The sequence below is a fragment of the Lissotriton vulgaris genome, chromosome 9 (assembly GCF_964263255.1).
Source record: "Lissotriton vulgaris chromosome 9, aLisVul1.2, whole genome shotgun sequence".
Taxonomy (NCBI): Eukaryota; Metazoa; Chordata; class Amphibia; order Caudata; family Salamandridae; genus Lissotriton; species Lissotriton vulgaris.
This window is the reverse complement of record NC_141697.1, coordinates 642,805,687-642,817,894: the sequence shown is the minus strand read 5'-3', so window position 1 is coordinate 642,817,894 and position 12,208 is coordinate 642,805,687. Positions and strand designations below refer to the sequence as shown.

Genomic DNA, 12,208 nt, shown 5'->3' with positions numbered 1-12,208 from the left:
AGCACCCCTAGTGGAACACTTTCTGTCAATGACACACACACCTGAATCTTTGAAGTGGGTCATAATTGAAAAAATCACTCTGGGTCCTAGGGGTGGTGATTTGGACTCCATTTTGAACTTACGTGAATGTAGATGGATGCAGTCCCTAGACTCAGTACAGAATGGCCTGAATGAATTGGATGCTACCTTTTCTCAAATGGCCCTGATCAATTGATCACATTTAGTGACGTATGAACAACTATGCCTATGTACTCTGTCAGTATAAGCTGGATATCATCCCTCTATCTGCTCTAGATGTTGTCAATATAACTAAGTACTGTTTGCAACTTTGTTCTACTAAGTACTGTTTGCAATTTTGTTAATCCGTATGGCTCTTATGGTTGATAACTAATCTACAGACTATTGTAGGACGCTGTTTCCAATGTATAGACTATGTCCGGTGCAGCCACCGCATTTTAAACAGGTTACATACAATCCCTAAATGATTTAACGTAATACCGGCAGAAACATTCCTGAATAGCCACTTCTTTAAATGCGCTACAATCTTATGCTTTATCCGCGTTACATCAATACCGGATTTAAATCCCTTCATGCCCCGTTTCGGGAAGCACAAACTGTTGGAGACGGGTTTTGTCAGACACAACCCCTTAGACGGGTTGAGCTCCACGTAGGTTTTAACACGCCCCATTACTTCACCTGAATTCTGATTGGCCGGGCCCGGACGAGCCCACACGAAGTATTCAGCGGCTGCACCTCGCGGCCGTTCATTCACGGCGGTTGCAGCGAGGAGGCAGCATCACGAAGAAACAATTCACTTACCAAGTTGACGGTGAGTGACTAAACCCCCGGCGCCAACGAGGGACACACTGAGACACTGCTCAGTTCTCTCCCCACGGTAACACGAGCAATGCGAATACATCAGCATTCTTACCTACTATTTACTGCCTGTTAAGTCCCGATACAAGTACAGCCTCACTTACCACTTTGGTGATTGGCATTCACAATTCCGTATATTAGGAAGTATTTGACGCACCGCCACCATTAATATACCTCCAGATAATATCGTAGGAAGTTATGTATTTAACAGTACCCTTAGTATTAATCACATACATCATGACCTTGCCATTGATGTTTGGCTCTTGTGTCTTTCGTTCTTCCCACAGAACAACGTGGGTTGTGTGATTCTTTTACCACAACAACGTCGGTCCAGGAGTGACCATTGTAAGAACAGGATGTTCAATATGGAAATGCCCCGACCCCAGTAAGTACCCCTTTAGGTTATCTTGGTAATCTGCTTATATACACGCTAATTACAGTACCTGACAGTTATACATACTCCCTTTTAGATAAATGCAAAGATCACAACCTGAATGAAAGGAACCTACGACGGTCCTACGACAATGGCCACCCAAGGGCCTCACACTAAGTAAGCATTTTGAATCTAATAAGCTCCACCTGTGTGCAAAACTTGAGCTTATTTAAAATATGATACATTCATTTTATAATTACTGTTTATAGGCGCTCCTGTCTCTCCTTGTCCTGAAGAAGACCCCAGCCTGAGGATTTAATTTACCCTTTAATCAGGGGGTCGAAACGTAGACCAGAACGTTTGTATTCTCTGCGCATAGGAATAACTAACTGAATAAAACGGATCCTATGCTAAAGAGCCCATTGGAACTACAGATCGTAATTTAGACTGTAAAGGATGTATTTTATAGCACTGTGATTGTTTCAAGGTCACAACCACCTTTACCTAGTCCTCACTTCTTTCCCATCACACCTATCCCATCTAAACTTTTCCTTTCCTCCATCACTTTGAGCGCGCCGGAATACTATGAGTCGATAATTATTGTACTGCTTTCTCCTTATGAGTTCTACATTATCAAATGAGAATTATGTTGTAAGGCAACTTTGTGATTCAATGAAGTAACTGAACATTGTATCCTATATGTTTGAACAGAAAAGACATTTCATATAATCCCGGTACCCAATGACTGGAATTGGGTACCCCAGCAACAATGTGCTTAATCAGTGAATAAAAATCGAAGCACACTTTTGGCTCAGCACTTTATGCTTCCTATGTAACTATATGTACATTTGTTGTCATATTGAATCTATAGAACCTGACCACCACTATTGTACTTACTTCCACTTTCATAACAGGCAACAATTTCACCAAATTAAAAATCTAAACGTATAATGCCATGACAAAATAAATTGCTGTTTAAAAGCCCTCATTGTTTTTTTTATCACAGTGCATTAATGCACTTTATAAATCATTGACATTCAAACTTTGTCTCCTCACCGGATTGCAAGACCCCCTAAAAATGCTTAAATGATAATCTAGCATATGCCATGAAACTCACTGAGCCACAAATCAGCCTACTCAATCAGTTCAATTAAGAATCTCAGGCAAACAATTAAACTCTAAAAATACGTGCATCGTGTGTTTCCACAATTTTAACACTGGCTGCAACATCCAGCAATTTTTAAAATACTTAGTCCATTTAAAAATGAAAAAAATCAGGCATTACGGTTTTGTTAATAAATGTAGTCATTTCATGTCTTTGGTTGCTGCACGAACAAGGAACTGATGCTGTTTATCACAAAACAGCTTAATACAAAACAACCAATGCAGCTTTCAGTCCAAAAGTCTATTCATAAGGCGCTTTCGTCCTTGTGAAACTTGTTCAAATTTGCTCTGAGATTGCCTTCTTTCATCACTTCGTAGATCATTGTTATCCCTTTAAAAGAAGTAGTTTTGTGTTTTTCCTACCATTGGCAAAAAGCAGTGGCAAAGCCAATTAGCTGCTGGCTTGTGGCTGTTAACTTTTTGGAAAAGACATCTTCTGTAGCAATACATTTGCACTTTATTTAAGGTACTTGTATTTCTTAATAAATGTCATACAGCACTTATTCACCTCTAGATGTTCTGCTTTCAGTATTTTTGCTATATTTTAATATGCTTTCTTTTTTTTTCCACTTTTTTTTCACACCTAAAGACAAAGTGTAACCTTCGCCACCCACCAGGAAATGAGATCTACCGCAAAGGAACCATCTCCTTCTTCGAAATTGATGGCAGGAAGAACAAGGTAAGTGGTTGCGGTGGGTCCATTCTATGAGAGGGCAAAAATGGTTAAATTGTGAATAGTGGTGGAGCCTTCGATTGTTCAACATTTTTGCTTAGTTGATGTACCGTAATCAATGCATTTCTAGTCTGTTCCTGGAATTGTTCTCCTGTTCATATAACAAGAAGGCAGCATGGTAATATGATGAGAAAAGGTAATTTTTAATCAAGGGAGTCACACCTGTATTTCTCGGTCTCATTCTCTTCAGTATATTGAATAGGTTGGTAATATACATTAAGTAGCATAGCACTTTTGGAGCTTAGAAAACCAAGCGGTTGAATGCCTGAGAATGTGGTTATGCCCATTCCTAAGCTCCCACATTCTCATTCAGCTGATTTATTTATGTTGCGCTCTCCCTTGTCCACTCATCAGCGGTTCAGACCTGTACATTTGGGGGCAGAAGTAGCATAAAGGGGGAATATGAAAATACGTTTTTGAACTGTCTGGGCTGAAAAACAAACTATACAGGAGTTACAGTGGTGAGTGACTTCACATCTTATTATGTCCCAAGCACTTTATCCTACCATATGGAGTGTTATCAAGAATGATTTCAAATATGGGCAGGATTGAAATGTTCATAGCATGTCTGCCTGTTATAGGAAGCTGGCTGTTTATGTGATATATCAAGAACCTGATGTACTCTGTAAGAAGTCCAGGGATTCCCTTCTGAGTGGACAGGGGCTTGCTATGCAATCTCAAAGTTCTCTATTGCGGGGCACTGTGGTCGAGCAGGCTTAGGCTTAACACAGAGGAGGGAGAGCAAGATATTTGCAAAATACACAGTGATTAATAAAAGTCAACACAACCCAAAAAGGAGATTCACACCAATTTACAAAAAAACCAACTACCTTTTAGATAATGTTTGGCATAAGAGAAAAATCATTCAGGTAAGTAAGTTTTTAAATATAAATTATTTTCAGTTTAAAAAGTGGTTTCTAGGGGGGCGTGGCCTGAGGCGTCAAGATGGTGGTCTCACTCTGACTGCTCTGGACCCCTCCGTCATCTGCCTTTCATCCCCTTGTCAGAGACAGCCATCTGCTCATCTTACCTGCTTGTGGAGACTCCTCATACCGAGGGCGTTGTTCCGATCTGCTTGGCTGGCGATTTTGAGCCCCTGACGCCAGGCTCTGGACTCAGTCCTCCCGATGCTCCGAGGCCATAAGATGGCGGCCTCCGCTGAGGCCCAGCAGTGAGTGCGGCACCAACGTCCTGTTTGGCCACTGATGCTGCACCCCCTCCTGCCTGAAACCCTCGGCATCGCTTGGCCCGACTCTAGTGTGCTGACCCGCTTGGCTGACATTGCTACGGTGCTGTACCTTCAGCCCGCGCCCTTCATACCTGCAGCGCGGGAGCCCGGGTCTGAAGCTGAGGAGCCCCGGGCGTCTGCTCGATACCCGCGTGAGACCAGTGTCTGAAGTGCGCCTCCCGAGGCCCGGACCCTCTAGCTTGATACATTCCATTGACCCTCCTGAAGTGGGCTGATCTGCGACCAGCGGTAGGGTGCTAATTCAGTGAGTGGGGCCTGTGGGGGTTCGGCTACCTTGTCGGGTAGCGGTGCGGGAGCGCGACCATGACCCAAAGTCGTGCCCTGACTGCCGGGCCATGGCCCGAACTCTTTGCCGGAGCGGTCCCGAAAGCTTCTGGAGGCGAGCAGTCGGCTCTGTGCCGCTTGAGGTCGCGGTCGAGAGGGAGGTCTAGGACCGGTCACTGAGCCTTCACCACCACTCCTTGTCGAAGTCTTTGTCTTCTGGTAAATCGAAGCACAAGAAGAAGACGAAGAAGTATCGTCGCTCTTTGCGTTCTCCCCATCTGTCGGCCGGCTGGATGCGGCAGGTAGTCATCCTGCTCCGCTCGTGGAACTTGTTGGGTGGACTCCGGCCTTCCCTGCCTTTCTAGGACCCGAAGCGACCCCTGCCCATCTTCGAAGCTTTTACGAAGTCTTACACTCTGTCTTTGGGCAGCCCAACTCTGCTGGCCCACCTTCGGGCCCCGCCGACTCGGTTGGGGGCTCTAGGCCTTCGATGTCGGCGGCTTCGGTGCCACAAAGCCCCAAAGGATCCAGGTCTGGATCCCGATCACCACCGGTCGACCTTGTGGCACCTTCTGCACCGAATCCAATAAGGATACCCCCACTACCTCCGACGCCGGTTGTGTCCCCAGCTGGCGGCGACCCCGGCCTCCCCTTGATGAGGACACCAATGTCTTCCAACGTCGGTCACGGTGCCGACCGGTACTTTTGTTACCCCTGTTTTCTCCTGATGTTTCCTACCGCCCTGAGTGGCTCACAGGAGAGGAGGACTGTGAGGAGTCTGTGGACCCTCTTGTACACCAGTTGGAGGAACTGGACTGGAGAGAGGAGGTGGGTGAGGCCAGTGGTCCAGATACCTTTCCAGGTCTTGGTACGGTATCTCCCCCTACCGTGGCTGCGGAGGAGGGTGCATTATAGGCAGTGGTGTTGCGTAGGGCAGCCGAGGTCCTAAACCTCGAGCTTCCTACGGTAGCGGTCAGGACTAACCTCCTGACAGAGGTGCTTCAACCGGCAGCAGCCACGGAGCCCTTGCTGCTGTTCAATGAGGACCTTACGGACATCCTTTTAGGAACTTGGTCCAAACCCAACATAGGGGCTCCTGTGGACAGGATGATCGCCCGACGCCACCGCCTGACTCCGGAGGACTCCATTTTCTCTCTTCCCATCCTACCCCTGAGAGCTTTGTAGTCCAAGCCTCAACGTCCAAGGGCACATTCCCTAACGCACCACCTGTTAGGGAATCCAAGAAGCTGGACCAACTTGAGAAGAAGATGTTTTCTTCCTCCAGCTTGGGACTGCTGTAAGTGAACACCGCATGTCAATTGGGCCGATACACCCGCTTGGTGTGGGACTCGGTTGCGCAGGTGCTGCCACAGTTCTCGGAGGAGGCCCGGGCCATGCTCTCCTGTGCTGTTGCAAAAGGGCGAGACGCAGCGAAGTTCACCATCGGGTGTGAGCTGAACACCACCAACTCACTGGGCAGGACAATTTCCACGTCGGTAGCATTGAGAGGCTATGCCTGGTTGAGGTCCACTGGCTTTTCGGGGGATGTCCAAGCAACGCTTTTGGACATGCCCTTTGATGGCTGTCGCCTGTTTGGCGACAAGGCACACAACGCGCTTGAGCGCTTTAAGGATTCTAGAGCTACGGCCAGATCCTTAGGCTTCACTACCACTTCCTGCCTAACACAGTCTGATTTTTGCCCCTTTCGTGGCTACGGAAGAGGTGCCCGCCACGTTCCGCCCAGAGCCTCAGGCCTGCGCATGCTATCCTGCCTCTGTGCATTTATTTATTTATTTATGCGTTTTTATATAGCGCGGACTTTACCCGAAGGTGTCAGAGTGCTTCACAATAGGAACAGAACCGATACATGAGAACATTATAAGTGCACAAAATACAAAAGCAAACGTTACTTTAAATGAAGCAAAAATGACAATCGTGAGCCAACAAAATACAAGAGGTAGCAAACGGTGCATTACAAAAGTGACAATAGTGAACCAACAAAATACAAGAGGTAGCAAACGGTGCATTACAAAAGTGAGAATCGTGAATCAACAAAATATAAGAGGTAGCAAACGGTGCATTACAGGAGGAGAAAGTGACGTGTGCAGTTTACAAAAGCGTACAAAGTAAACATAGAGGTATAATACTGCTATACATGGAGGACACTCAAGCACAAGAACAAACGCCACGCAGGCAATGGTGGCACCTGTACAGGTATCGAAAACAAACAAATGAAAGAGGTAGAAAACAGTGTGTTACTAGAGAAAGTGACGGGTGCATGTTATACACGAGTACAAAACACAGGTAGAAAGATAATACAGCAATAAATGGCAGACTCTCAAACCACAAGAACACACTGGGAAGACACTTCCATGGTCATGTAAAGTAGATTTTTCTGTAATGGAAGGGCTTCCTTCAGATAATAGAGAGGGCATGAATTATATTTGGAAGTGTCTTTGAAGGAGGAGAACTTTGAGGTTAGTTTTGAAGGCCTGGGAGGAGGTGGTGGTCCGGAGCTGCGGCGGAAGGGAGTTCCAGATTCTCACCGCGTTGCCTGAAAAGAATTGTGCCATTGCTCTTTCCTTCTTGAAAGTGGGAGGTTCAAGCAGAAGATTTTCCGCATTACGTGATGGTCTAGAGCCTCCAGAGAGTTTCAGTTTATTCGTCAGGTAGCGAGGAGAGGGGAGTGCAAGGCTTTGTGGGTGATACATGCAGTCTTGTAGGTAGCTCTAGCCTCGATTGGAAGCCAGCGGAGGGTGGATAGCATCGGTGTGATGTGGTTGCTTCTTTTGGCCCCATAAATGAAACGAGCTGCTGAATGGAAAACCGATTTAAGGGGGGACAAGTGGGATATTGTGAGGCCAGTAAGAAGAGAATTGCAGTAGTCAAGTCTGGAGAGGACCAGCGATTGCACCAGGGTTATAAGGTCCTGCTCCGGGAAGAAGCGACGGATTCCCCAGAGAAGGCGCAGATGGTATCGAGCAGACTTTGCAATGGAATTGATGTGGGGGATTAGATTGAGTTTTTTGTCGAGAATGACACCCAGGGATTTTGCGCTGTCGGCAATGATGGGTTTAGTGTTAAGTAGATTCCACTGATCCATCCATGATTGCACCGGGGGAGGAGAGATTGAAGAGGAGAAGAGGAGAATTCGGTTTTGGAGGGATTCAGAATCAGTTGATGAGTAAACATCCAGTTATGAATGGAGTCGAGAGTAGAGCTTAGGATAGAGAGATCGTGAGTGGAGGCAACCTTGAGGTAGATTTGAGTGTCGTCAGCATAGAGATGATAGTGGATCCCGGATTTACTTAGGAGATTTCCTAGTGGTTCTAAATAGAGATTGAACAATGTGGGTGCAAGTATAGAGCCTTGAAGAACACCTTGACCTACCGCCACAGGAGAAGAAAGACTGGTCGCTATTTTGATCATTTGGGATCTATCAGATAGGAAGGAGGCAAACCATTTAAGCACAGTGCCCTCCATGCCCATTCTCTGTTTAAGAATGTTGAGGAGGGTGTTGTGATTGACAGTGTCAAAGGCTGCAGAAAGGTCAAGGAGAATTAGAAGACAGGACCCCCCGAGTCGAGGATCCTCAGCGCGTCATCAACCACTTGCAGTAGGGCTGTTTCAGTGCTGCAGTTTTGAATGAAGCCAGACTGGCAATTGTCAAGAAGATCATTGACCTTGATATGACGAGAGAGTTGTTTCGCTACACATCTTTCTGTAATCTTCGCAAGAAAGGGTAAGTTAGTGATGGGGCGGAAGTTGTTGAGGTCAGACGCATCAGCAGTTGGTTTTTTAAGTAGCGGGGTGACCTGCCCAGTTTTGAAGGAGACGGGAAGGGAGCCTTGATAGAGGTAGAGGTTGACCCGAGTGGTCCAGTAGGAGAGGGAAAGGGTATAAAAGTCAATGGCAATGGCACTGGGGATGGGGTCCAGATGATGGTTGGAGGGCTTTGTTTCGCAGATGAACTTGAGTAGGGCATCTTCAGATATGGGGTCAAAGTTTTACCAAATGGCTAAGGATTTGCACTCCTCTGGAGGGGTAGGATGAGCGACCTGATCCACAAGTGATTTCACTTTTTCGTCGAAGAATATAGCGAAATCCGCTGCTCTCTTTGCAGAATCCTCCAGCTTGGAGGATGGGGGAGAGCAGTCAGGAATTTTGATGAGATCGAATAGTTTTGGGTCTATTTTTGGCTGAGTCAAGGAGGGTTTTGAAGTGCGCCGCTTTCCCAAGGAATATGTGCTTGTGGTACTTGGATCCTGCGGAGCGAAGCGTGGACAAGTTATCGGTGGAGGGCACTTGCCTCCATTGTTTCTCCAGGAATCTTAGCTGCTTCCTTTCTTCATAGAGGGATTTGTTGAGCCAGGGTGCTGAGGGGGTGGGCCTTAATCTTTTGCTTTTAAGTGGAGCGACGTTATTGATTTCATCTGCAAGAACTGTGAGGCATTGGGAGGTGAGTTTGTCAACATCAAGGTTCGGGTCGAGCCTTGGAATTGATAACAAAGCTGATTCACAGAGGGGACCGACATCAATATTTTTAACATCACGGAACCCGGAGATAGCCCTCTTGGGTTGGCCAAGTGTTATAGAGTGTGATAGTTGAATAGAGAATGGGATGAGGAGGTGGTCAGACCAGTCTACATGAATAGGGGTAGTGATGGAAAGCATGCCTGCTTTAGAAATAACAAGGTCCAAGATTGTGCCCTTAGAGTGTGTTGGTTCTGTGCAGTGTTGGATGAGATCGTTTGCAGAGAGGAAGGTGGCCAGGGAGTTTGCAGAAGAGTCTTGCGGTGAGCCTCAGTGGACATTGAAGTCAGCCACGAAGGCCCGATTGTCACTTTGCGAGTATTGGTCACTGATGAAGTCAGTTTCTCCAAAAACAAAGGGCCACTACGAGGCGGGCGGTAAATGACATGGAATCCAAGGGGTGAACGGTGGTGCACTTGTAACTCAAGAGAAAGGCATTCAAAGGTGTGGAAGGAGCTGATAGGGGAGGCCTGAAGTTGAAGGGAGTTTCTGAAGATGACTGCAACACCTTCCCCCGTGCTGTCAATTCTGTCATTCCTAAGTATAGAATAGCCTGAAGGTAATAGGAGATCAAACATAGAATGCGAGGTGTCTTTGAGCCAGGTCTCTGTGAGGAAGAGCATGTCAATATTGTGGTGGGTGATGGTATCTGAGATTTCAAGATTGTGTTTTACTGCAGATCTGCAGTTGTGGAGCAGACAGCGCAGCTCTGTCAGGACTGTTTTGGTGACGGGGGCACTTGGGCTCTGAAGGGTGATCGGGATGTTGTGCTTATGTGGGGGTGCTCGGGAGGGTTTAGGTGGATGCTTGGTTCTGACAGAGGAGATGGTTGGAATAGTGTAGATAGTAGGGTTGCTAGGGTATTCAGGTTGAGGAAGGGCGGCGTTCAAAGGCTTGTGCGAGTTAACAAAGTTTGCAGACGACTGATTGAGCTTGGCTAAATTGAGGTGTGGGGGCGAGGTGCATCTCGTGGGAAGTTGGGAAGGAGTGGGGGTGCAAGGAAAGGTGGAAATCTTAGAGCTTAGAAGTGAAATTGCTGCTGTAAGCTGGGAGATGGAGGTGATAAGAGAACCTAGCTTATTTTCCAGCGAGAGTAATGCAGAGCCCGGAAGGTTGGGTGGATTGATGGAAACAGGGGGGGATGGAATTGGTGCTGGAAGGCAGGGAGAGGTGGGGGGACAGGAGGTGAGTTGGGGTGACGGGTTCAAAGGTGGGGAAAGGTGGAGGTTGAGAGCGGGAGTTAATGAATCGGAGGTTAAGGGAGAGTTGCCTTTGTTGGTGTTGCAAGAAGCAGAGGAATTGGGGATCACTTTAAGGGGAGAAGGGTGCAGAACACAGCAGTAGGGAAGAGGGAGAGGGGAGGACTGTGTGAAGTCATTGGAATGTAGGAGGTTTGGGAGGAACAGAGGTGAGGTGGTTGTGGAGGGCAAGACGGGTAGGAGAGGTGGCTGTGAGGGAACGGACATCTGGCAGAGTGGGGGGGGGGGGTTGAGAGAAAGGGAGGTTAGGGAAAGGAAGTGGTACTGTCGGACCCGAGGGAGGGAAATGGACAGGGTTACCAGGGGGGGAAAGGGAGTAGCATAGCATTGCTGGAGGAGTGGGAGGGAGGAGAGAGATGCAGTGGGATTGTGGAGAAATCCAGGTGAATAACGAGGGGAGGGGGAGGTGGACAGGAGGTATGGAAGAAGGGATAAGGGGAGCGTAGGGAAAGTTCACTGGGGGAGAATGTTGGAGGAGAGGTGGTCTAAAAAGGGGGGTGACTGGAAGGAAAATGGGGGAGGAGAAGAGATTGGAGTACCGGGATGATGCAGATTGGACGAGGAGCGCATTGGCTAGCGGTGAGGCTGAAGTGAAGTGGGAGGGGGCATACTGTGAGGGGGGAGGAATAGGAGAGGAGGTCACAGGGGAGGGGTAGGGAAGAGGGCCGACCTGTGATTCTTGAGAGTGCAGCCAATTGGAGTGTAGGGGGGTCAGGGGAGGAGAGAGGGAGTAGTGGGTGGAGCTAGAAGGAGAGTCGGGGGAAAACCTGGTCGCAGAGGAGGGGAGTAGGGAGGGGAAGAGGTGGTCAAAGAGCGAGAGACAGGTGTCATTGCCTTGGATCATGACAGTACCGTTGTTATAGAGTGAGATCGTGAGGTAACCGTTGAAACGTGCAGAGGGGGAAATTTTTACCTGTTTCCCATGAGGGATAGAGGAGGAGGAGGTGACGTTAAGGAACTTATATAAGCTGGTAGACCAAGAGGGGGTGTCGTGAGTGAAGAAAATGAAATCATTTTTGAGCCTCCCAAAATGACTATTGTGAAATTGATCAACAAAAAGGGAATCCGGGAAACGTTCAATAGTGTTATGCTTCAATCATTTTGTTGCAGCTTTAGTCAGGCTGGGAGGATAAATGATTTTGTAGCAATTAGTTCCAACCTTAACTCGAGAGGTGGCCATGATGGGAAAATGTAGTGGAGGAGGGTGGGGGGGATAAGAGGAAGGTGTTACTGGGAAAGCGGTGGAGAAGAGAAATAAAAGGGCAAACAGTAGGCACATAATCCAGACGTTAAGGTGAGGGTATCAGAGCTAATGTGCCGTCCAGGACTAGCAAAGCCTAAGTATGCACAACAGCCTCATCATCTTAAGACCACCTGAAGAGGTGCACAGAACAGGGTGCGGAAAACATACTACATGAAAAGCAATTTCTAGCACCAACATATATGTACAGGCCTGGCTCCCTACAAACCTTGCATACTCCCTGGCCATCTCAGAGGGGGGACTCAAATGCCCTGAAACCATAGTGTCAATGGTGCTGTCCCTGCAGCAGTACTCCAACTTAATCAGAACTGTCCCCACGGAAAATTAACTTAAAAGGTGCAGCTGTCACTAATAGCTGCGCAGCTAAAAAAGGTCTAAACAATGCAGCTGGAAACAGCTCTACTTGCTGCACATATGTTGACGGCCTAAACGATGCAACTGGCACTACTTGCTGCGCAGCTGTAAAAGGCCTAAACGGTGCAGCTGGCACTACTTG

General features: G+C 47.5%; 1 protein-coding gene across 9 annotated transcripts in view; it reads left to right on the top strand.

Moving 5' to 3' along the window:
• Positions 1-12,208, top strand: part of KAT5 (lysine acetyltransferase 5) — a 537,900-nt gene that overhangs the window by 381,011 nt on the left and 144,681 nt on the right. For all 9 annotated transcript variants that reach the window (XM_086938323.1, XM_086938322.1, XM_086938317.1 and 6 more), the window contains one exon: positions 3,003-3,092. In XM_086938323.1, coding sequence (XP_086794449.1) covers positions 3,003-3,092 — 90 coding nt within the window. The remainder of the gene's footprint in view (positions 1-3,002; positions 3,093-12,208) is intronic.